The sequence below is a fragment of the Oncorhynchus tshawytscha genome, linkage group LG09, assembly GCF_018296145.1.
Source record: "Oncorhynchus tshawytscha isolate Ot180627B linkage group LG09, Otsh_v2.0, whole genome shotgun sequence".
NCBI classification, from domain to species: Eukaryota; Metazoa; Chordata; class Actinopteri; order Salmoniformes; family Salmonidae; genus Oncorhynchus; species Oncorhynchus tshawytscha.
In genome coordinates this window covers 36,855,229-36,882,883 of record NC_056437.1, presented here as the reverse complement: position 1 = coordinate 36,882,883, position 27,655 = coordinate 36,855,229, and the positions used below count along the sequence as shown (strand labels likewise).

General features: G+C 40.9%; 1 protein-coding gene across 1 annotated transcript in view; it reads right to left on the bottom strand.

The window, feature by feature from the left end:
• si:dkeyp-23e4.3 (rho GTPase-activating protein 7) overlaps positions 1-20,616 on the bottom strand; it is a 115,095-nt gene extending 94,479 nt beyond the window's left edge. The window contains exon 1 of the mRNA XM_042326844.1: positions 20,315-20,616. Within this exon, the coding sequence (XP_042182778.1) occupies positions 20,315-20,429 (115 nt within the window). The 5' untranslated portion in view covers positions 20,430-20,616. The remainder of the gene's footprint in view (positions 1-20,314) is intronic.
• Between the last annotated feature and the right edge of the window lie 7,039 nt (positions 20,617-27,655).

Here is a 27,655-nt window from a genome sequence, read left to right as displayed (position 1 = left end):
CCTTCAGGCATTTGGAAATTGTTCCCAAGGATGAACCAGACTTGTGGAGGTCTACAATTTTTTTTCCTGAGGTCTTGACTGATTTCTTTTGATTTTCCCATGATGTCAAGCAAAGAGACCCTGAGTTTGAAGTTAGGCCTTAAAATACATCCACAGGTACACCTCCAATTGACTCAAATGATGTAAATTAGCCTATCAGAAGCTTCTAAAGCCATGACATAATTTTCTGGAATTTTCAAAGCTGTTTAAAGGCACAGTCAACTTAGTGTATGTAAACTTCTGACCCACTGGAATTGTGATACAGTGAATTATAAGTGAAATAATCTGTGTGGTTGAAAAAACAAATTTGAATGACTCCAACTAAGTGTATGTAAACTTCCTACTTCAATTGTATATTGTGTTACAAAGTGGGATTCAAATTGATTTAATTGTCATTTTCTGTCAACAATCTACTCAAAGAACTCATGTCATGTCGATTTAACAAAAAAGTTTTATTAATAATAAAGATTTAATAACAAAAGATAGTCGTGGCATAAGTATTCAGCCTCTTTGTTTAGGCAAGTCTAACTTAGTTCAGGAGTAAAAATTGGCTTAACAAATTACATAATAAGTTACATGGACTATAATAGGGGTTGACATGATTTTTGAATTACTAATCCTTCATCTTTCCCCTATATATACAAATCTGTATATCATGACACAAGGTGAGACCCAGATGCAGACACAGGAGGCAGATGGTTGGAGTCTTACAATGTTTATTAATCCAAAAGGAGGAGGCAAGAGAATGGTCATGGACAGGCAAAAGGTCAAGACCAGATCAGAGTCCAGGAGGTACGGAGTGGCAGACAGGCTCGTGGTCAAGGCAGGAAGAATGGTCAGGCAGGCAGATACAGAGTCCAGAAACAGGCAAGGGTCAAAACTGGGAGGACTATAAAAAGGAGAATAGCAAAAAGTAGGAGAATGGGAAATCCGCTGGTTGACTTGGAAACATACAAGACGAACTGTCACAGAGAGACAGCAAACACAGGGATAAATACACTGGGGAAAATAAGCGACAACTGGAGGGGGTGGAGACAATCACAGGGACAGGTGAAACAGGTCAAGACATGACACTAAGGTCCTTTAGCCAAGTACAGTATATCATTTCAAACAGCTTTTTGAAAGCCTCAAAGAGGAGCAGTGATTGGTAAATGGGAAACAATTACAAATCAGACATTAAATATCTCTTTAAGCATGGTCAAGTTAATAATTATGCTGTTTATTATGTATTAAACCACACAGACACATAAAAGACACAGTCATCCTTCTGAACTGAGCTGCATGACAGGAATGAAACTGCCCAGAGATGTTACTATGGAGTTCAATGGCTGTGATGGGAGAAAACTGAGGATGGATCAAATACGTAATGACTTAAATGACAGAGTGAAAAGAATACAAATATACAGAATAAAAATATGACAAAACATGCATCTTGTATGCAGCAAGGCACTAAAGTAATACAAAAAAAACAACAAAAACATGGCAAAGGAATATAATTATGTTCGGGGCAAATCCAACACAACACTTCACATAGTAACTTCCTCCTTATTCAAGCATGGTGGTGGCCTCATCATGGTATGGGTATGCTTGACATCAGCAAATACTGGGGATTTTTTCAGGATTAAAAGAAAAGGGATGGAAACAGTAAGCACAGGCAAAATCCTAGATTCCTAATTTCAGTCTGCTATACACTAGACACCGGGAGAGGAATTCAGCAGGATGATAACCTACTATACAAAACCAAATCGTTCTTACCAAGAAGACAGTGAATGTTCCTGAGTGGCCAAGTTACAGTTTTGACTTAAATTTGAAAATTTTGAAAATAATAATGGGCTAATTTTGCACAATCCAGATGTGTAAAGCTTGGAGACTTACCCAAGAAGACAGCTGTAATCGCTGCCAAAGGTGTTCCTAAGATGTATTGATTTAGGGAGCTGAATACTTACCCATTGACTATATTTTAGTTATGTAATTTATTATTTAATAAAAACATTTGAATCCCACTTGGTAACACAATAAAATGGAAAGAAAAACAGTGGGGGGGGTCCCACTTTGTTATTATTTCAACTTAAGATTGCAACTTTAAGACAGAAGTGCTGATTGAGAAAAGTATCTAATTGCACGGTATGGACAGAGACCCATTAACAAATCATAGTCCCCAGGGCATAGATTTTTCAACTAACTCTTGTCTCAATTTACTGTAGTCTTAACTTACTATTGTCTCAACCTGAGCATTTTTTATGTTAGTCACTGACAGTCACTCAATTAGCCATGTCATCTAACAATTTTTAAATTGGTAAATTAGTCTAGCCAGCTATCTAAACTTGTAGTAATCATGGATGAATACTGACCAGGCACACATGGCACGTGCCCTGGGTCTCTGACCTCTAGGGAGCCCACATTGATTTTGTTAGTCACTCTCACTCAGATGTCATTAACATGGCATAAGTCATGGCAACAACAAATCTCACTTAGGGCCTTCAAAACGCCATGAATCAGTTACCCAACCAAGGTAGGGCCCACAGTTACCTCTTATCCTCTCCCATTGGATGATCAGCTCGCGGCAACAGCAGGCTGTCTACATTAATTGAGAGCGGGCGCCTGTGTCCTCCTGTAGCTGGTAGCTGCAGTAAAACAATATATATCTTCACTATATATATAGTATATACTGTATATATATTTTTTTTTGTAGGAGGGAGCTTGAAGGTGAAACCACTCCAGCAGCCCAACAGGTACCTATCTTTAGGTGAACGAGGTCTGACAGGAGGGATAAGGGAGCCATTTAATGGTTTTAAGTACACACAACAGACTCCCTCTTCTCCATTCTGAGTCACTCAAGGGCCGCAGAGAAGTCAAGAGGCACACAAAGGCTCCTCAGAAAAGAACTCACTCTGCTAAAGGACTTAAGAGGCTGCTGGCTCCCCAGCGTCTATTGTACTGCCCAAAACACTGTGCTTTGACAGCGTGTCCAGGAGAATTGAAAGTACACCAGCCATTTTGGAGAGCCTTTGTAGAATTTGACTCCAGTGACAGTCCCTTTGGGTTTATTGATGCATTTCACAAGTGGTCTCTCTGGAACTGCTACAGTCAACCTCCTCCAAGATAATAAATACCACAGAATATGTACCATGCCTATCTCATATTTCTTCTCCTTGCATGGAGATCTTTTCCCCCCGAAAAACATTTTTGAAGCAAAATGTGATTTATTTTATTATGGAACAACGGGGGGAACAGTTTTTATTTGTTATTGTTGAGTACAGTGTCGGCTTATGGAGATGAATTCACTCTATGTAGACTATTTGCTTCATCACAATGCTATTGTAACCGCTGTGAAATGGCTAGCTAGTTAGCAGTGCGTGTTTAAAAAAATAAATATATGTACTATATATTTTGTTTTAAAATGGCACCGGAAGAAATGGCAGCAGTTTTACGGGCACCCAACCAATTGTGCTATTATGTGTTTTTTTCGCGTTAATTGTAACTTATTTTGTACATAATGTTTCTGCAACCATATTTTATGGCAAAAAGAGCTTCTGGATATCAGGACAGCGATCACTCCCCTTGGATTATACAAATAGTTTTACTTCAACAAGCAGGATGCACAGGACATTCTCCGAATACCTGACAAGGCCAGCATCCCAGTTATTTGCAAGAGGAAGAGACGTAAGTACAGAGGACACAGAGCGGGGTACTTCGTAAGGACAACAGAAGGCGAGCGGGAAAGCTGCCGTTACCGTTAATGTTACTCACCAACGTCCAATCATTGGACAATAAATTAGACAAGGTACGATCACAGATATCCTACCAACGGGACATCAAAAACTGTAACATCTTTTGTTTCGCGGAATCGTGGATGAATGATGACATGGATATTCAGCTAGCAGGATATACGCTACACCGGCAAGATAGAACATCACACTCCGGTAAGGCGAGGGGTGTCGGTCTGTGAATATTTATAAACAACAGCTGGTGCACAAAATCTAAAGAAGTCTCTAGATTTTGCTCGCCTGAAGTAGAGAATCTTGTAATAAAATGCAGACCACACTATTTGCCTAGAGGGTTTTCAGCTATACTTTCGTGGCTGTTTACTTACCACCTCAGACGGATGCTGGCATTAAGACTGCACTCAGTCAGCTGTATAAGGAAATAAACAAACTGGAAACCTACCTAATTTCTATCAATATGTTAAATGTGCAATCAGAGTGAAAAAAAATCTAGATCACCTGTACTCCACACACAGAGACGCGTAAAAGCCGTCCCTCACCCTCCATTTGGTAAATCCGACCACAATTATATCCTCCTGATTCCTGCTTACAAGCAAAAATTAAAGCAGGAAGCACCAGTGACTCAGTCTATAAAAAAGTGGTCAGATGAAGCAGATGCTAAACTACAGGACTGCTTTGCTATCACAGACTGGAATATATTCCGGGATTCTTCCGATGGCATTGAGGAGTACACCACATCAGTCACTGGCTTCATCAATAAGTGCATTGAGGACGTCATCCCCACAGTGACTGTACGTACATAACCCAACCAGAAGCCATGGATTACAGGCAACCTTCGCACTGAGCTAAAGGGTAGAGCTGCCGCTTTCAAGGTGCATATAAGAAATCCTGCTATGCCCTCCGACAAACCATCAAACAGGCAAAGCGTCAATATAGGGCTGAGATTGAATCGTACTACACCGGATCCAATGGATCCAGACGGATTACCAGGACGTGTGCTCTAGGCATCTACTGACCAACTGGCAGGTGCCGTCACTGACATTTTCAACATGTCCCTGATTGAGTCTGTGATACCAACATGTTTCAAGGAGCCCACCATAGTCCCTGTGCCTAAGAACACGAAGGACTACAGACCTGTAGCACTCACGTCCGTAGCCATGAAGTGCTTTGAAAGGCTGGTAATGGCTCACATCAACACCATTATCCCAGAAACCCTAGACCCACTTCATTTGCATACTGCCCAAACAGATAAAGGAACACCTAAGTGAGAATGTTATTTATTGACTACAGCTCAGCATTCAACACCATAGTACCCACAAAGCTCATCAGTAAGCTAAGGATCCTGGAACTAAACACCTCCTTCTGCAACTGGATCCTGGTCTTCCTGATGGGCCGCCCCCAGGTGGTGAGAGTAGGTAGCAACACATCTGCCATGCTGATCCTCAACACTGGAGCCCCTCAGGGGTGCGTGCTCAGCCCCCTCCTGTACTCCCTGTTCACCCATGACTGCATGGCCAGGCATGACTCCAACACCATTATTAAGTTTAAGTTTGCCGATGACACAACAGTGGTAGGCCTGTTCACCGACAACTATGGGACAGCCTATAGGGAGGAGTTCAGAGACCTGGCCGTTTCAGAATAACAACCTATCCCTCAATGTAACCAAGACTAAGGAGATGATTGTGGACTTCAGGAAAAGGAGGACCGAGCACACCCCCATTCTCATCGACGGGGCTGTAGTGGAGCAGGTTGAGAGCTTCCTTGGTGTCCATGGTGTCCACATCACCAACAAACTAGAGTGGTCCAAACACACTAAGACATTCATGAAGAGGGCACGACAATGCCTATTCCCCCTCAGGAAACTAAAAAGATTTGGCATAGGTCCTCAGATCCTCAAAAGGTTCTACAGCTGCAACATCGAGAGCATCCTGACTGGTTGCATCACTGCCTGGTACGGCAACTGCTCAGCCTCCGACCCTAAGGTACTACAGAGGGTAGTACGTACGGTCCAGTACATCACTGGGGCTAAGCGCCTGCCATCCAGGACCTCTACACCAGGCGGTGACAGAGGAAGGCCCTAAAAATGGTCAAAGACCCCAGTTTCCCCAGTCAAACACTGTTCTCTCTACTACTGCATGGCAAGCGGTATCGGATAGTGCCAAGTCTAGGACAAAAAGGCATCTAAACAGTTTTTACCCCCAAGCCATAAGACTCCTGAACAGGTAATCAAATGGCTACCCGGACTATTTGCATTGTGTGTCCCCCAACCCCTCTTTTACGCTCCTGCTACTCTCTGTTTATCATATATGCATACTCACTTTAGTTATACATTCATGTACATACTACCTCAATTAGCCCTACCAACCGGTGCCTTTATATACAGTTGAAGTCGGAAGTTCACATACACATAGGTTGAAGTCATTAAAATTCATTTTTCAACCACTCCACAAATTTCTTGTTAACAAATTATAGTTTTGACAAGTTGGTTCGGACATCTACTTTGTGCAAGACACAAGTAAATTTTCCAACAATTGTTTACAGACAGATTATTTCACTTATGATTCACTGTATCACAGTTCCAGTGGGTCAAAAGTTTACATACACTAAGTTGTTTGTGCCTTTAAACAGCTTGGAAAATTCCAGAAAATTATGTCATGGCTTTAGAATGTTCTGATAGGCTAATTGACATAATTTGAGTCATTTGGAGGTGTACCTGTGGATGTATTTCAAGGCCTACCTTCAAACTCAGTGCCTCTTTGCTTGACGTCATGGGAAAATCAAAAAGAAACCAACCAAGACCTCAGGAAAAATATTGTAGACCTCCACAAGTCTGGTTATTCTTTGGGAGCAATTTTCAAATTCCTTAAGCTACCACGTTCATCTGTACAAACAATAGTATGCAAGTATAAACATCATGGGACCACACAGCCATCATACCGCTCAGGAAGGAGACGAGTTCTGTCTCCTAGAGATGAACGTACTTAGGTAGGAAAAGTGCAAATCAATCCCAGATCAACAGCAAAGGATCTTGTGAAGATGCTGGAGGAAACAGGTACAAAATATCTATATCCACAGTAAAATTAGTCCTATATCGACATAACCTGAAAGGCCGCTCAGCAAGGAAGAAGCCACTGCTCCATAACCGGCATAAAAAATCCAGACAACAGTTTACAATTGCACATGTGGACAAAGATCGTACTTTTTGGATAAATCTGATGAAGGTCTGATGAAACAAAGATAGAACTGTTTGGCCAAAATGACCATGTTTGGAGGAGAAAGGGGGAGGCTTGCAAGCCAAAGAACACCGACCCAACCAAGCACGGGGGTGGCAACATCATGTTGTGGGGGTGCTTTGCTGCAGGAAGGACTGGTGCGCTTCACAAAATATAGGTCTTCATGAGGAATTACATTTATGTGGATATATTCAAACAACATCTCAAGACATCAGTCAGGAAGTTAAAACTTGGTCGCAAATGGATCTTCCAAATGGACAATGACCACATGCATACTTCCAAAGTTGCGGCAAAATATCTTAAGGACAACAAAGTCAAGGTATTGGAGTGGCCATCACAAAGCCCTGACCTCAATCCTACAGAAAATGTGTGGGCAGAACTGAATAAGCGTGTGCGAGCAAGGAGGCCTACACACCTGACTCAGTTACACCAGCTTTGTCAGGAGGAATGGGCCAAAATTCACCCACCTTATTGAGGAAAGCTTGTGGTAGGCTACCCAAAACATTTGACCCATGTTAAACAATTTAAAGGCAATGCTACCAAATACTAATTGAGTGTAAATGTAAATGAAATGTAAATTTCAGACCCACTGGGAATGTGATGAAAGAAATAAAAGCTGAAATAAATCATTCTCTCTACTATTATTCTGACATTTCACATTCTTAAAATAAGGTGGTGATCCTAACTGACCCAAGACAGAGAATTTTTACTAGGATTAAATGTCAGGACTTGTGAAAATCTCAGTTTAAATGTATTTGGCTAAGGTTTATGTAAACTTCCGACTTCAGCTGTAGCCTTACTACTGTTATAGCCTCGCTACTGTATATCGCCTCGCTACTGTTATTTTCACTGTCTTTTTTAGTGTTGTTTTTATTTCTTTACTTATCTATTGTTCACCTAATATATATTTTTTACTTCGACATTGCACTGGTGGTTAGAGCCTGTAAGTAAGCATTTCACTGTAAGGTTGTATTCGGCACACGTTACAAATAAGCTTTGATTTTATTTGATTAGTGCCGTTTCAATCAGTGATGTCACTCATTGTGAGACCTGGAAGTAGTTGTTTCCCTTGCTCTGCAAGGGCCCTGGCTTTTGTGGAGTGATAGTTAACGATGCTTCGTGGGAGGCAGTTGTCGATATGTTCAGAGGGTCTCTGGTTCGAGTCCCAGGGTTCGGTGAGAAGAGGGACGGAAGCAATACTGTTACATTATTACTTTTAATTAAATGGACAGTCTTTCTGTTCGCCATATACCAAGCTGTCCCACACATCCGTTAAACATAGTAAATAGCTCATTAAAATAACAGATTTACACATAGCTTCATACTAATAGATTTACATGTGTCCAGAGGTCAACTGTGGCGAGAAGGCAGTCACATCCTCATATATAATCTGTGTGTAGTGTGTGCATGGGTGTGTGTGTGTTCATTCTGGGCCAAGGCCATTAACCCAACAGTGTAGATGATTTATGGTTACTCTCTCACCATGGGTCAGCAAGGGCAGATCTTGAGACCTGGCTTTACACGGTTGGCTAATCATGCAAAGACTAGGTACAGTTATAATACAGTTATAATTGTTATCAAGACAAATGCATGGTATTGTACAGAGTTGGCTAATAGTACTTCATCAGGGACAGTTATTATGGAGTCTAGAATGTGTATATGGCTAAACATGGTTAAGCGAACAATGTATGACAAAGGATAGGGTTAGAATGCAAACAGATCTGGAGACCAAGTTCAAATGTGGCCAGGCAAAGACAAGAATCAGAATAGCTGTTCTGAACCTAACATTTCTGCTGTAAAACTTCCCTTAACCACTCAGAGCACTTCAAAGTATTGGGCAACTCTAATTCTATTGGAAAAGCCCAGAGAGATTAACCATTTTCAGACTGTCTGTGAGAATACTTGTGACAGAGGTTTTTGCTTGAAGTGTTTTGAATAGGAGACATTTTATCCAGATCAAATGTATTGATATCAAACAATATCTGATAAAATGATTTGGAAGGAAGCCCTAAACTCTAAAATATTAATGGTCTCCAAAAGAAGGCGGTGGAGAACCTATCTCTAAGTAGGTCATAGATTTTTCACATATTCTCTTTGCCAGGAGGAACTTGTAATCCGACTCCACTTCCTTTACTTTTTTCCCAGCAGTTTTTTCTGCATTGCTCCATCTGGTAAGTCTTTCAAACTGTAATCGTTCAGCTCAAACAGGCCTGCTCTGCATCAGAACAGGAACCCCCGGACCCCCCTTACACACACTCCCACTTCTTCCTCTTTCTCCTGTATACTACACACCTTACAATTCTCTCCCCAACCCCCATACACACACCTCAGTACCTTTGAGTATATCATATGTTACACACACCGAGATATGCAACCCCCCCACATACACTTACTACCCCCGGAGTCTTTCATTTGAGCACAGGGAGGCAGTGACAGGTGGAGCACATGGCCCTGGTTCTCAGAGTGAGGTAATATTGCTGATGAGGCAGGCGGGCAGGCAGCTCAGAGAGGGGAAAAGACTGGAGATCTGGAGCCTGCCATAGATACTATACACTGTACAACAAATTGGCCAGTGTTGATTTTTCAGTGTAACATTTCTATTGTTGATTCAGGAGTTCAATTCACTCTGTAAGAGTGAAAGTAACACTCAGTGGTATACAAAAAAGAACCCCTGGTGTTGGTGTTAATAACCAGATTTAGTTTTTTACACTTTGAAGAGTAAAACAGTTCCATCTATGTTATAGTAAAACTAGGCCATCTGACATATGTATTGTACTGGCATAGTTACATTTTAATTATGGCATTCCTCTAGGTACTCACTTGTTATAAAACCATGGTAAAACCTTGTTATAAAGCCTTTAAAAGGAAAAAAAAAGCAATACCATGTCTCTGTCACTAACAAATAGAGTCGAGGGTGGTAACTCTACAATTCACTCAAAAAGAAAAGGCACCCTGGGAAATATGAAAAGAAGGCTTTACACCATATAGTGTTAAAACAACACCCAAAATGATTTACTGTAACACTACAGGTGTTATCTCTTACACTGAGAACAGCGTAACAGCATCAGCACTAAGAAAAGTCAAGTTTACTCTAAATGAAGTGTCATGCTTACACTGTAGGTTAGGGTTCCCCAACTGGCTGGCCGTTGCCCACCCCCAAGTTTTCTGAGCCTAAAAACAAAGTGAAGGATCGGCAGAAAATTGGTGTTTCGCATCATCTCCAATAGTTTTTTTTGCTTTGTATTTTGGGAGGTTGGGGGATACAAGTATACAAGTATACAAGTGAATATTCATGTCAATTTACACAGTTTATACTGCATGTAACCGTAAGGCTGTAAAAAAAAGGGGGGGCAAAGAGGTGGGCCTACACCCCCAACTCCCCGTCCCATTCCCCCTGGACATGTTTCCATCCAACCCCCCACTGAGATTGTCAATAATTCTATTGTTATAATTTTTAAAAATGGCTGTATCCACTGGTGAATTGGGAGAGAGTGGGGTGATTGCCATCTAAGTGCCAACATCTTGTTTGCGACAGTACTGCCTGCCAGTAGTAATCGTCTTTGAATGACTGAGAGATTCAAGGAGCTATCATCATTAAGTATCATAGTAGATGCAACGCATTCAATATTTACATTTATGCACATCTAAATGAATTTTGTAACTTTGTCCCAGAATCATTTAACATTTGTCCCAGAAGCACTCCCACATTATATGAAGGAATGTGCCTACTTGATTTAGGGGACACAGTGAACAGTTGGGAGTTGGAGCTAATTTCATCATAAAGGTTTTCAATGCTGTTAAATACAGTCTGTGAAGTTAATGGTTAGGATTAAAAGATGCCACGGTCATAGTTTTCCATATTTTGTTCCAGTTAAAAGGTTGTTAAGATTCACTTAGATATGTGTACCCTACTTTAGTAATGACAAGCTCAGAATAAGAGCTTTCCAAAAGTTGTTAATATATTATGGAGATCAGTCCTTTTGGGAGCCCAGATAATTTATTTCTAAATCCCATCATTGGATGGTTTGGTGGTTGTGTTCCCAAGGGACTCCATAGGCCAGCATAGCTGACCTAAGTTGTAAATATAGAAAAAAAGGAATTGCCTGGTAATGTACAGTAACAGTCAAATGTTTGGACACACCTACTCATTCAAGGGGTTTTCTTTATTTTTTACTATGTTATACATTGCAGAATACAAGTGAAGTCATGAAAACTATGAAATAACACATATGGAATCCTGTAGTAACCAAAAAAGTTTTAAACAAATCAAAATATATGTTATATTTCAGATTCTTCAAAGTAGCCACCCTTTGCCTTGACAGCTTTGCACACTCTTGGCATTCTCTCAACCAGCTTCACGAGGTAGTCACCTGGAATGCATTTCAATTAACAGGTGTGCCTTGTTAGAAGTTAATTTGTGGAATTTCTTTCCCTCTTAATGCATTTGAGCCAATCAGCTGTGTTGTTACAAGGTAGAGGTGGTATACAGAAGATAGCCCTATTTGATAAAAGACCAAGTCCATATTATGGCAAGAACAGCTCAAATAAGCAAAAACAAAAATGACAGTCCATCATTACTTGAAGACATGAAGGTCAGTCAATACGGAACATTTCAAGAACTTTGAACGTTTCTTCAAGTGTAGTCGCAAAAACCATCAAGCGCTATGATGAAACTGGCTCTCATGAGGACCACCACAGGAAAAATAGACCCAGAGTTACCTCTGCTGCAGAGGATAAGTTCATTAGAGTTACCAGCCTCAGAAATTGCAGCCCAAATAAATGCTTCACAGAGTTCAAGTAACAGACACATCTCAACATCAACTGTCAAATGAGCCTGCATGAATCAGGCCTTCATGGTCGAATTGCCTAAAAAAACACTACTAAAGGACACCAATAAGAAGAAGAGACTTGGTTGGGCAAAGAAACACAAGCAACGGACATTAGACGGGTGGAAGTCTGCCGTGTCTTTGTGAAACGCAGAGTAGGTGAACAGATGATCTCCGCATGTGTGGTTCCCACCGTGAAGCATGGAGGAGGAGGAGTGATGGTGTGGGGGTGCTTTGCTGGTCACGCTGTCAGTGATTTAAAAAAAAAAATTCAAGGCACACTTAACCAGCATGGCTACCAAAGCATTTTGCAGAGATATGCCATCCCATCTGGTTTGCCCTTAGTGGAACTATAATTTGTTTTTGAACAGGATAATGACCCAACACACCTGCAGGTTGTGTAAGTGCTATTTGACCAAGGAGAGTGATGGAGTGCTGCATCAGATGACCTGGCCCCCACAATCACCCGACATCAACCCAATTGAGATGGTTTGGGATGAGTTGGAACGCAGAGTCAAGCAAAAGCAGCCAACAAGTGCTCAGCATATGTGGGAACTCCTTCAAGACTGTTAGAAAAACATTCCAGGTGATGCTGGTTGAGAAAATGCCAAGAGTGTGCAAATCTGTCATCAAGGCAAAGGGTGGCTACTTTGAAGATTCAAAAATATAAAATATATTTTGATTTGTTTAACACTTTTTTGGTTACTACAGGATTCCATGTGTTATTTCATAGTTTTGATGTCTTCACTATTATTCTACAATGTAGAAAATAGTAAAAATAAAGAAAAACCCTTGAATGAGTAGGTGTGTCCAAACTTTTGACTGGTACTGTATATGTGCCATTCAAATCTTGGAATGTTCTCAAATTGTCCATGATATCGACAAGGATACGGATTCCACATTTGGACCATTGGGGGGATGCAAAAGGCTACCCTCCAGATCGTCAGGCATTATTGTGAAATATTGGAGTATGGGCATGCCATTTTGATTCCCAGTTACATTTGTATTTTTTTTATTTTTTATGTGAGCAATAATAGGACCAAAGCGTAGTTTACATGGTTTAATCCTTAAGAGTCTATTGACGCACATGTGATCAATCTAAGGAACATAATAAAAAAATCCCCAGCAAAATCTGGCAGTATAAACTAGATATATTTGTTTTTTTTAGCATGGACTGCATCTCAATCCACCGCATCCGCCTATGTTGCCCTTCGGCATCTGCGGTCGAAGGTGGCAGAGCTACAGTAGTGTTTGTCAGACCACGAGACATCCCGAAAATTGGTCTTCTCACGAAAACGTCTGTGGCTTCCGAAACAGGCCCATAAACTTATGTCTCTCCTGAACACGATGGTGTTCTCCATTTTGCTCTACGACCTGTTTTGCTCTACGAGTGTCACATGAAACTCGTCTGAAGGTAGCCCATACAAACTAATGGAAGGATGTGCCAACAAAAATAACTGGTTAAATATGTGTAAATAAAAAATGTCCTAAACTTTAATATTTCTCATAGATATAGGACAGAGACTCCAAAACCTTATTCCTTATGATTTATCTTTTGACTGTCTTTTTGTCCCCCAATGGCTTAGACTTTTTGATGTATAGGGATATATCAGTGAAGACCACCTCTTCAAGGGCAATAGGAGACACCGTATTTCTGTCTACACTCAGCTAGGGGCTGGAAGAATCATGTCTAAATCTATTCAGGATGGAATGAAATGCTTGTGCCTGGAAATACAATTTAAAGTTTGGTACGGATAGTCCTCCTACGTCTTTCCCTCTTTGCAAGTTTGTTAATTTTATCCGGGCTCGCTAATCTTCCAATATACATTTTGAAACCGCAATATGTATTTTATCTCAATACTAGAAGGGGGAGACAAGGGAAATATTGAACTACAAAAATTCAGCCATGGCAATATATTTATTTTCACAATAGATATTCTTCCTGTTAAAGTAACTTGGAAATTAGTCCATTTACTGAGGTCGGATTGAATTGATTTGAACGTTCTGTGAACATTTCTGGAAATGGTTCTGTCTAAGGAAGGAAATATATCTATTCCCAAATATATAAAATGGGGAACAATTGAGATTCCATAAGTACAGATGGAGTCCTCCATTGTGGTCTTGAGTGGCAGCAGGGAAGATTTGGTTAGATTTATTTTCTAACTTAAGATGAAGCTATATTTGTCTATGATCTTTAAAGCTTTTGGGAGGGATTGAGATACGGTACATTGTCTAGATAAAGTAAGATATCATCGGCATATAATGAGATGACGTGATTCGTAGAATTGAGAGATATTGGTGTAATTTGCCTGGGCCAGGGGCTTCATAGATAATAAAAACAGCAGAGGTTTGATAGGATCACTTTGCCTGATACTTCTAGTTATTCTGAACAGAACAGATCAGGTATTACCTGATATTACTCTGGCTGAGGGATTGGCGTACAGTATTTTGATTATATTAATGAAATTGGAGCCAAGTCCCACATGTTCATAAACCAACCAAAGATATGACCATTCAAGCAGTAGAGGCTGCTGGGGGGAGGACGGCTCATAATAATGGCTGGAACGGAGACTATGGAATGGCATCAAACCATGTGTTTGATGTATTTGATACCATTCCACTAATTCCACTCCAGCCATTACCACTAGCCCGCCCACCCCAATTAGGGTGCCACCAATCTCCTATGCATTCTAGTCAATCAAAGGCTTTTTCTGCATTGAGGGACAGAACTGACCAAGGAGCTTTGTTTTCTGATGAAGCAGGTAAGATATGTAATAAACTTCAGAGGTTATCTGAAGATAATTGTTTTTTAACAAACATACTTTGGTCCGGATGTACCAAATTCGTGAAGTAAGTTTCGAGACAGAATGACAGAATTTCAGAAAACAGTTGAATATATGTGTTTACCAAAGATAGAGAGCGATAGTGAGAACACTGGGTGGCATCCTTACCTTTGTTAATAAGAGCAAAATGTGTGCAGTATTTACATCCCTTCCAAATGAACCTTTGTGAACAGCTGTGTCAGTCATTTCAAGAAACAGTGGACCTACACTACCATTCAAAAGTTTGGTGTCACCTAGAAATGTTCTTGTTTTTGAAAGAAAGCAAATTTTTTTGTCCATTAAAATAACATCAAATTGATCAGAAATACAGTGTAGAAATGGTTAATGTTGTAAATGACTTGTAGCTGGAAATGGCAGATATTCTATGGAATATCTACATAGGTGTATAGAAGCCCATTATCAGAAACCATCACTCCTGTGTTCCAATGGCACGTTGTTAGCTAATCCAAATGTATCATTTTGATGGTGAGAAACTGAGAGAGGAAATAAGAAGACAAAAAATAAAGAGACTGAAAAAGAGATGGACCGAGCGAAAAAAGAGGAATGTGCGAGATACAGTAACAGAAAGATACAGTTGAAGTAGAAATTTACATACAGTTAGGTTGGAGTCATCAAAACACATTTTTCAACCACTCCACAAAGTTCTTGTTAATAACAAACTATAGTTTGGCAAGTCGGTTAGGACATCTACTTTGTGCAATTCCAACAATTGTTTACAGACCGATTATTTCACTTATAATTCACTGTATCACAATTCCAGTGGGTCAGAAGTTTACATACACTAAATTGACTGTGCCTTTAAACAGCTATGAAAATTCCAGAAAATAATGTCATGGCTTTAGAAGGTTCTGATAGGCTAATTGACATAATTTGAGTCAATTGGAGTTGTACCTGTAGATGTATTTCAAGGCCTACCTTCAAACTCAGTGCCTCTTTGCTTGAAATCATGGGGAAATCAAAATAAATCAGCCAAGACCTCAGAAATTCTTTTTTAGACCTCCACAAGTCTGGTTCATCATTGGGAGCAATTTCCAAATGCCTGAAGGTACCACGTTCATCTGTACAAACAACATTATGCAAGTATAAACACCATGGGACCATGCAGCCATCAAACCGCTCAGGAAGGAGACGCATTCTGTTTCCTAGAGATGAATGTACTTTGGTGCGAAAAGTGCAAATCAATCCCAGAACAACAGCGAAGGACCTTGTGAAGATGCTGGAGTAAACAGGTACAAAAGTATCGATATCCACAGTAAAACGAGTCCTACAGTGGGGCAAAAAAGTATTTAGTCAGCCACCAATTGTGCAAGTTCTCCCACTTAAAAAGATGAGAGGCACACATCAACTATGTACATAGGTACACATCAACTATGACAGACAAAATGAGAAAAAGAATTTGTAGGATTTTTAATGAATTTATTTGCAAATTATGGTGGAAAATAAGTATTTGGTCAATAACAAAAGTTTCTCAATACTCTGTTATATACCCTTTGTTGGCAATGACAGAGGTCAAACGTTTTCTGTAAGTCTTCACAAGGTTTTCACACACTGTTGCTGGTATTTTGGCCCATTCCTCCATGCAGATTTCCTCTAGAGCAGTGATGTTTTGGGGCTGTTGCTGGGCAACACGGACTTTCAACTCCCTCCAAATATTTTCTGCAACTCAGCATTCTTTGTCCTCCAAAGAGGAGTTGAGTTTTTATCAAAAAGTTATATTTTGGTTTCATCTGACCATTTGACATTCTCCCAATCTTCTTCTGGATCATCCAAATGCTCTCTAGCAAACTTCAGATGGGCCTGGACATGTACTGGTTTAAGCAGGGGGACACGTCTGGCACTGCAGGATTTGAGTCCCTGGCGGCGTAGTGTGTTACTGATGGTAGGCTTTGTTACTTTGGTCCCAGCTCTCTGCAGGTCATTCACTAGGTCCCCCCGTGTGGTTCTGGGATTTTTGCTGTGATCATTTTGACCCCACAGGGTGAGATCTTGCGTGGAGCCCCAGATCGAGGGAGATTATCAGTGGTCTTGTATGTCTTCCATTTCCTAATAATTGCTCCCACAGTTGCTTTCTTCAAACCAAGCTGCTTACCTACTGCAGATTCAGTCTTCCCAGCCTGGTGCAGATCTACAATTTTGTTTCTGGTGTCCTTTGACAGCTCTTTGGTCTTGGCCATAGTGGAGTTTGGAGTGTGACTGTTTGAGGTTGTGGACAGGTGTCTGATAACAAGTTCAAACAGGTGCCATTAATACAGGTAAGGAGTGGAGGACAGAGGAGCCTCTTAAAGAAGAAGATACAGGTCTGTGAGAGCCAGAAATCTTGTTTGTTTGTATTTGACCAAATATCACACTTATTTTCCACCATAATTTGCAAATAAATTCATTAAAAATCTTACAATGCGATTTTCTGGATTTTCCCCCCTCATTTTGTCTGTCATAGTTGAAGTGTACCTATGATGAAAATTACAGGCCTCTCTCATCTTTTTAAGTGGGAGAACTTGTACAATTGGTGGCTGACTAAATACTTTTTTGCCCCACTGTATATCAACATAACTTGAAAGGCCACTCAGCAAGGAAGAAGCCACTGCTCCAAAACCGCCATAAAAAAATCCAGACTACGGTTTGCAACTGCACATGGGGACAAAGATTGTACTTTTTGGAGAAATGTCCTCTGGTCTGATGAAACAAAAATAGAACTGTTTGGCCATAATGACCATGTTTGGAGGAGAAAGGGGAGGCTTGCAAGCCGAAGAACACCATCCCAACCATGAAGCACGGGGGTGGCAGCATCATGTTGTGGGGGTACTTTGATGCAGGAGGGACTGGTGCACTTCACAAAATAGATGGCATCATGAGGACGGAAAAATGATGTGGATATATTGGTCACGAATGGGTCTTCCAAATGGACATACTCCCAAAGTTGTGGAAAAATGGCTTAAGGACAACAAATTAATGGTATTGGAGTGGCCTTCACAAAGCCCTGACCTCAATCCAATCGAACATTTGTGGGCAGATCTGAAAAAGTGTGTGCGAGCAAGGAGGCCTACAAACCCGACTCAGTTACACCAGCTTTGTCAGGGGGAATGGGCCAAAATTCACCCAATTTATTGTGGGAAGCTTGTGGAAGGCTACCCGAAACGTTTGACCCAAGTTAAACAATTTAAAGGCAATGCTACCAAATACTAATTGAGTGTATGTAAACTTCTGACCCACTGGGAATGTGATGAAATAAATAAAAGCTGAAATAAATAATTCTCTCTACTATTAATCTGACATTTCACTTTCTTGAAATAAGGTGGTGATCCTAACTGACCTAAGACAGAGCATTTTTAAATCAGATTAAATGTCAGGAATTGTGAAATACTGAGTTTAAATGTGTTTAGCTAAGGTGTATGTAAACTTCCGACTTCAACTGTAGATGTACTGTGGTGTTCTCTGAAACTTCCAGCTCTGTGCTTTTCCAGCTGGCCATCACACAACCCCCCTTCCACTCCCATCCACGTCCCTCTGCCTTTCTGACAGAAAGCAGATAAAGCACATGGCCTCAAACATCCCCATCCACCATACACCCCTGCCTTCCCACAGCCAGATGTTTACTTCAGAGCCCTGCGAGGCCTGCTCCTCTCTCTTCCGCTGTTCCATGCTATTTTCTTTGGCTCTGACTTGTGAGAAGCTCTGTGGCGACTCAGTGGAATGACGCACGCCTCGCTTGCAGTATCACATTTGACTAGCAGAGGTGCTGTTTGTAGACTACATCTGGCAGAGGTGCTGTTTATAGACTACATCTGGCAGAGGGTCTGTTTATAGACCTCATCTGGCAGAGGTGCTGTTTATAGACTACATCTGGCAGAGGTACTGTTTATAGACTACATCTGGCAGAGGTGCTGTTTTTAGACTACATCTGGCAGAGGTGCTGTTTATAGACTACATCTGGCAGAGGTGCTGTTTATAGACTACATCTGGCAGAGGTGCTGTTTATAGACTACATCTGGCAGAGGTGCTATTTATAGACTACATCTGGCAGAGTTTCTGTTTATAGACTACATCTGGTAGAGGGTCTGTTTATAGACTACATCTGGCAGAGGTGCTGTTTATAGACTACATCTGGCAGAGGTGCTGTTTGGATGAGCGTTGCGGCGTTTGAATGGAACACCATATTTGGCCAGAGTTATGACTCTTTAGTGTGGGTGTAAATATTAGTACAGGTTTGTGATGTATGACGGACAGCGGCTCCTCCTTGTGAAATGCACACTGCAGTAGGGCAGAGAGAGAGAGAGACCGAGAGAGATGAGTGCAATAAATAAAACATCATATGCATGCGGGAATTAGTGAGAAAGACTGTGAAAGAGAAGGAAATAGAGAAACATGGAGGGAGAGAAAGAGCTTTGCTCATAAGGTCCCTTGGGGGGCCTTTTTCCCATTAGAGCTGGCAGGAAGCCTATTCCTAGTGCCTGTGCCATTCCAAGTTCCGTAATGATATGCACACCGCCATAGCTAGCTAGCATTGTGTAATTACCCCCAGCCAATGGGTGAGCTCAACTAACCAACGTCACTGTGTGGTGTCATTAATCCAACACACATGTTGAGAGGACTGCAATATGAACACACAGCTGGTTTTCTGATATTATCTCTCAGCCTGAAGAGACATTTGATGGCATCAGATGCATAGGATTTGAGTTCAATGACACCTCAAAGATGACACCACACAGCTGAAACTGAGGTGAATTTGAATGACAGCTTTGCGTGTGTGTGCACATTCATATGCATGCATGTGTGCATATCTGCATGTGTTGAAAAGCAACGTATAGCTCATAAGACTATGCTGAAGCGTTGTGTGTGTGCATACTTCTGTATGTGCATGTGTGAGTGAAAGCATAACGAATGGACACATGGCACACACTCGTAACGCACAAGCACTGAAATTCATAAAGCCCACAGAGGAATCCAGGTCATCTCAGCAGGTCTCTGTATGAGAACCATGAAGCTCCTACTCCGGTGACAGCTCCCCCCACTGACAGCCCACCAGAGGCCATGGGCCACTGACCCTCGGCAGGACACTAGCTACACACAGGAGTTTTTTTTTATTAGTATTATTCCACATTATGTTTTGATTGACACACAATCATGGGAAAATACCTCAATGGTATGTAGGACTGGGATTGGAGCGTGAAACACTGAGAGGTTTAACACGATACAGCTGTGAGGTGAGTGGAGTGTGGAGATTGTCAGTTTTGGTGAAAGCGAAAATTATTTGATAAGGGATTTATGGGTTAGACAGACAACTGTCAAGTCAATGTAACTATTGATTGTTGCGTAAATACAATAGTGAAGCCAGAAGATCCATCACTACTTAAAGGGCTGGATTCAATATGTATCCCAGAAGTATAGTGGAAGTTCTGCGCTAAAATGTAAAGGTAATTTACGATTGAGCCAACATATGCAGCTTTTAACATGAAGGCATTCTCCACGAACGTGGGACGATTGCCTTTATACATCAATCAAGCTATAACGCGGATCTTCCACGTTACTTCTGCGATACAGATTGAATCCCGCCCAAAGTTTGAGTCAACAAGCCATTAGAGCAGTGTGTGTGGCCACACACTCAAAACAATTGGTCAATGTGTGAAAGTACAGTCAAGTCCAACACTTACCGCAAAGCCTTTTCTCCCTCGCACTCTTCCAGAATACATCCCAAGCCTTGTTGGTGGACACTTTCACATGCTCACTGAAGGACCTCCGCAGTGGGGTTTTCACAGTGTGAGCCATATTCCATGTGTCCTGTTCCCCCTGAAAAGATTCTGCACCTCCGCTAGTCACTCACTCTTCTCTGGGTCCATTAGGGTGAAGAAGTTCACCAGGCTGAGAGAATGCTCTGAGGGAAGAGAGAAATTCCTCCTGCAGGGCTGACACTTGATGCAAAAAGTCTGCATGTAATTTGTGAACACCCTCCTCCTCCAGTGAGAGAGAGAGGGAGTAAAAAACTTTCCCCCCTCAGCAAGGGTCAGGCCGCCCTGAAATGGAAATAGCATCCAACATGGGTTAAGACCACCCTCCTCCCTCCCTCTCCCCCCACACACACACAAAGGCAGTTTAGTGTCGGAACTGCCACAATTAATGAACATACTCAATCCTCTCTTAGACACAAAGATAAATATTAAGTTAGGGATGGTAAATTAAACCATAGGAAAGGGAAAAAGACAGAGTATTCTCCCCTCACTCCCTTCTTGTTTTCATTAGAGGAGTTAAAAGAGGAAGTTGTTGGTGCTTTTGAAATAACTGGCCATATAGCAGATATATAATACCATGGCAACACAAATAACATAAAGACAACAAACATATGATTTGGCTAATTTCCTCATGACTTTTACATATTGATTAATGTGTCACTGTACTGATTTGTCTTTGAAAAAGATTGTGGGTTTGATTGGTATTTGTATGTTGGACCATTGCTTTTGTAATACAGATTTGAACATATCATCATCATATCATCATCATCAGTAATCCCTACAATTATGTTCCCTTCTCTTTGAGATGTCGGGTGGACACAACTGTCTTGATCATTTCAGTTTCTCACCATCAATATGTTAGGAATGAGTGGGAGGAATAGCCTAATTGTCAAATCTCTAAACATACCCTCAGAGCACATTTGCTACAGGCATCTATGCGTTTTTCTGTCTGCTCTTAAGCCACCCTCACTTCCTGTTGCCAGAGCAAACATCTATCCCCCCTCCCTTCCTGCCTCATACAAACAAGCTGAGCCAAGGGGCCCCTGCGGCATGGAGGATGGAGGATAGAGGATGGAGGATGGAGGATAGAAGAGAGAGAGATTGTACACAGGTGGGTCAGGATTCTCTTACTGTCCCAACCCCAGAGCGATGGTTGAACAGAGATCATATCACTTTGCTGACACGTGCCCTGCTGGCAGATACTGAGGTGATAACACCAGTTAAACACAAAAGCACACAGTTACACACGCCACCGCCAAGGCCGCAGTGCAAACATTCAGAGACTCTCTGCTGGGCTCTGCAGTGTTAGAACGCACGCACTAGCATGCACGCACATACACAAGCGCACAGACACACACAAGCGAACACACACACTCACAAACAAACAGAAAATAGGAGTCACAAAAAGCAGAAATATAGATAAAATTAATCACTAACCTTTGATGATCTTCATCAGATGACACTCATAGGACATAATTTTACACGATACATGTATATTTTGTACGATAATGTGCATATTTATATCCAAGAATCTCAGTTTACATTGGCGCGTTACGTGTCGTAATGTTTTGATTCCAAAACATCCTATGATTTTGCAGATAGCCACATCAAATCCCAGAAATACTCATAATAAACATTGACAAAAGATACAAGTGTTATTCACAGAATTAAAGATAGACTTCTCCTTAATGCAACCGCTGTGTCAGATTTCAAAAAAACTTTACGGAAAAAGCATAATCTGAGTACGGCGCTCAGAGCCCAATCCAGCCAAAGAAATATCCACCATGTTGGAGTCAACAGAAGTTAGAAATAACATTATAAACATTCACTTACCTTTGATCTTCATCAGAATGCACTCCCAGGAATCCCAGTTTGACAATAAATGTCTGATTTGTTCCATAAAGTTCCATAAAGTCCATCATTTATGTCCAAATAGCCACTTGTTGTTAGTGTGTTCAGCCCAGTAATCCATCTTCATAAGGCACGAGCACTAAATCCAGACAAAAACTCTAAAAGTTCCGTTACACTTCATAGAAACATGTCAAAAGATGTACGGAATCAATCTTTAGGACGTTTTTAACATAACACTTCAATAATGTGACCCCATAGACATTGTGTATTCGGTAGGCCAAGCTTTGAAAAACTACAAACCTCAGATTTCCCACTTCCTGGTTGGATATTTCTCAGGTTTTCACCTGCCATATGAGTTCTGTTATACTCACAGACATCATTCAAACAGTTTTAGAAACTTCAGATTGTTTTCTATCCAATAATAATAATAATATGCATATATTAGCATCTGGGACTGAGTAGGAGGCAGTTCACTCTGGGCACGCATTTCATCCAAAAGTGAAAATGTTGCCCCCTATCCCAAACAGGTTTTAAACAATTTCAGAATAAGGCTGTAATGTAACAACATGTGGAAAATGTCAATGAGTCTGAATACTTTCCGAATGCACTGTAAATAGGATATCAGCTAAATACAGTATATACAGTGCCTTCAAAACGTTTTCACAACCCTTGACTTTTTCCACATTTTGTTGTGGATTTAAAATGGAGTAAATGTATATTTTGTGTCACTGGCCTACCCACAATACCTCATAATGTCAAAGTGGAATTATGCTTTTAGACAATTTTACTAATTAATTTAAAATGAAAAGCTGAAATGCCTTGAGTCAGAAAGTATTCAAACCCTTTTTTGTGGCAAGCCTAAATAACTAAAAGTGTACATATTTGCTTAACAAGTCACATAATATGTTGCGTGGACTCACTCTGTGTGCAATAATAGTGTTTAACATGTTTTTTTATGACTACCTCATCTCTGTACCTCACACATATAATGAAGTACATATATTAGAATATTGTCACGTTCTGACCTTAGTTCCTTTGTTTTGTCTTTTGTTTTAGTATGGTCAGTGCGTGAGTTGGGTGGGTTGTCTATGTTAGTTTGTCTATGATTTTCTATTTCTGTGTTTGGCCTGGTATGGTTCTCAATCAAATCAAATCAAATCAAATGTATTTATATAGCCCTTCGTACATCAGCTGATATCTCAAAGTGCTGTACAGAAACCCAGCCTAAAACCCCAAACAGCAAGCAATGCAGGTGTAGAAGCACGGTGGCTAGGAAAAACTCCCTAGAAAGGCCAAAACCTAGGAAGAAACCTAGAGAGGAACCAGGCTATGTGGGGTGGCCAGTCCTCTTCTGGCTGTGCCGGGTGGAGATTATAACAGAACATGGCCAAGATGTTCAAATGTTCATAAATGACCAGCATGGTCGAATAATAATAAGGCAGAACAGTTGAAACTGGAGCAGCAGCACAGTCAGGTGGAAGTTGAAACTGGAGCAGCAGCATGGCCAGGTGGACTGGGGACAGCAAGGAGTCATCATGTCAGGTAGTCCTGGGGCATGGTCCTAGGGCTCAGGTCAGTTGAAACTGGAACAGCAGCATGGCCAGGTGGACTGGGGACAGCAAGGAGTCATCATGTCAGGTAGTCCTGGAGCTCAGGTCCTAGGGCTCAGGTCCTCCGAGAGAGAGAAAGAAAGAGAGAAGGAGAGAATTAGAGAACGCACACTTAGATTCACACAGGACACCGAATAGGACAGGAGAAGTACTCCAGATATAACAAACTGAACCCAGCCCCCCGACACATAAACTACTGCAGCATAAATACTGGAGGCTGAGACAGGAGGGGTCAGGAGACACTGTGGCCCCATCCGAGGTCACCCCCGGACAGGGCCAAACAGGAAGGATATAGAGGCAGCTGTCAGAGGCAGCTGTCAATCGTTGAGGCAGCTGTCAATCGTTGTCCCTGATTGAGAAGCATATTTAGGTAGCCTGTTTTCCATTGTGTTTGGTGGGTAGTTATTTTCTGTTTAGTGCTGTGTTGCACCTTACAGGACTGTTTGTTGGTTGGTTATTGTTTTGTTTTCAGTGTTCATTAAAATATTTAAAATATGAACACTTACCACGCTGCACCTTGGTCATCCTCTCCTTCCCCAGATGACAAGCGTTACAAAGATGGGTAAAAAAAAGTAGACATTGAATATCGCTTTGAGCATGGTGAAGTTATTCATTACACTTTGGATGGTGTATCAAAGAGAAAGTCCTTCCTAACTCAGTAGTCGGAGACGAAGGAAATCGCTCAGGGATTGCACCAAGAGTTTAATGGCTGTGATTGGCGAAAACTGAGGATGGATCAGCATCATTTTAGGTACTACACTTTGTTTGATCAGCATCATTTTAGGTACTACACTTTACTAACCTAAATGACAGAGTGAAAGTAAACCTGCAACAAATGTACAAAGAAATTAACTTTATTTCCTGTATACAAAGTGTTATATTTGGGACAAATTCAACACAACACATAACTGATTACCACTCTTCATATTTTCAAGCATGGTGTTGGCTGCATCATGTTAAGGGTATGCTTGCCATTGGCAAGGACTAGGGCATTATTTTGTAGTTGAAAAAGATAAACAGAATAGAGCTAAGCATAGACAAAATCCTAGAGGAAAACCTGGTTCAGTCTGCTTTCCAACAGACACTGGGAGACAAATTCACCTTTTAGCAGAATAATAACCTAAAAAACAAGGCCAAATATACACTGGAGTCGCTTACCAAGACGACATTGAAGGTTACTGAGTGGCATAGTTTCAGTTTTGACTAAAATCGTCTTGAAAAACTATGGCAAGACTAGAAAATGGCTGTCTAGCAATGATCAACAATCAAATTGACAGAGCTTGAATTATTTAAAACAGATTAATGTTCAAATATTGTACAATCCAGGTGTGCAAAGCTCTTTGAGACGTGACCAGAAAGATTCATAGCTGTAATCACTCCCAAAGGTGATTCTAACATGTATTGACTCAGGGGTGCGAATACTTATGTAAATTAGATATGCAGGTGAAAGTTACGATCCCTTATTGATGTCACTTGTTAAATCCATTTCAAATCAGTGTAGATGAAGGGGAGGAGACAGGTTAAAGAAGGATTTTTAAGCCTTGAGACAATTGACACACGGATTACTTACGTGTGCCATTCAGAGGGTGAATGCGCAAGACAAAAGATTTAAGTGCCTTTGAACGGGATAGTAGGTGCCAGGCGCACCAGCTTTGTGTGAGTAACCTCAACACTGCTGGGTTTTTCATGTTCAACAGTTTCCTGTGTGTATCAACAATGGTCCACTACCCAAAGGACATCCAGCCAACTTGACACAACTGTTGGAAGCATTGGATACAACATGGGCCAGCATCCCTGTGGGATGCTTTCGGCACCTTGTAAAGTCCATGCCCCGACAAATTGAGGCTCTCCTGAGTGCAAAAGGGTGCAACTCAATATTAGGAAGGTATTATTTTCTATTTATTTTTTATGCATATTTACATTTTATTTGTATTTTATAGTTATACATTGGACTATTCGATCTGGTCACTAACATAGGCCTACTGGATTGCACCAAATTCTTGTCTCAACAACAACATCTAATCTGTGCTTCAAAACCAAAAGGTCTTGTCTTGTCTGTTGACCAATGACCAGTCATCAGCATTGATGCCCAAAGGCAGGTGCACATGTTGAAGTTAGTGACCAGAAAGCACTTGTTTCATTTTCTCCTTCCACCAAGCAGTGATGTCATAATAAAAAAAGAAAATGAGACATTGGATGATATGGTCACCTGCCGTAGGCTACATATTATACATTAAGTGTGAAACATTACGTGAGGATGATATAGAGATGCAATCAATATGATGTGAGGGGAGATTCTCCATGTAGTCAATAAAAGGTTGCCAAATTCTGTAAAATGTCTCTAACTTATTCCTTAAGCAGTACATGATTTTCTCCAGTGGGATTCTACTATTAACTTCTGATAGCCACATTGCAACTGGCAGGGGGAATCTGATTTCCATTTCAAGTCGAAGAGACACAGATTTAAAAGCAAATTGAATAGCTTAAACATTGATAAAAAGGTTCAATTTTTGTATATTTATTTAACTAGGCATGTCAGTTAATTAAGAACAAATTATTATTTACAATGACAGGCTACCAGAGAACAGTGGATTAACTGCTTGTTCAGGAGAAGAACAACAGATTTTTACCTTGTCAGCTCAGGGATTCGATCCAGCAACCTTTTGGTTACTGGCCCAACGCTACCTGCCGCCTCAGGAAGCCTAGTTGTTTACACACTGACAGCCCCCAACTCCGCCTTTAACAGATTAATTAGGATTATCTACCATTTATCCATTCATTCAATATGATGACTTGTGTTTAATAAAATAACTGTATAAATGTCTTGTAGATGGCTATTGTCTTACCTATGTGTTATTAAAGCCAATCTAATGACGTGTTTGTATATATATATATATATATATATATGTATATATATATATATACATTGTAGAATAATAGTGAAGACATCAAAACTATGAAATAACACGTAGCAACAAAAGAAATTGAAATATATTTGAGCCACCCATTGCCATGATGACAGCTTTGCACACTCTTGGTTATTCTCTCATCCAGGTTCATGAGGTAGTCACCTGAAATGCATTTCAATTAACAGGTGTGCCTTGTTAAGTTAATTTGATTTCCTTCTTAATGCGTTTGAGTCAATCAGTTGTATTGTGATAAGGTAAGGGTGCTATACAGAAAATAGCCTTATTTGGTAAAAGACCAAGTCCATATTATGGCAAGAACAGCTCAAATAAGCAAAGATAAATGACAGTCCATCATTACTTTAAGACATGAAGGTCAGTCAATACGGAAAATGTCAAGAAAGTTTCTTCAAGTGCAGTCGCAAAAACCATCAAGCGCTATGATGAAACAGGCTCTCATGAGTAGCACCACAGGAAAGGAAGACCCAGAGTTACCTCTGCTGTAGAGGAAACGTTCATTAGAGTTAACTGTACCTCAGATTGCAGCCCAAATAAATGCTTCACAGAGTTAAAGTAACAGACACATCTCAACATCAACTGCTCAGAGGAGACTGTGTGAATCAGGCCTACATGGTGGAATTGCTGCAAAGAAACCACTGCTAAAGGACACCATTAAGAAGAACAGACTTGTTTGGGCCAAGAAACATGAGTAATGGACATTAGACTGGTGGAAATCTGTCCTTTGGTCTGATGAGTCTAAATGTGAGATTTCTGGTTCCAACTGCTGTGTCTTTGTGAGATGCAGAGTAGGTGAACGGATGATGTCCGCATGTGTGGTTCCCACCATGAAGCATGGAGGAGGAGGTGTGATGGTGTGGGGGTGCTTTTCTGGTGACACT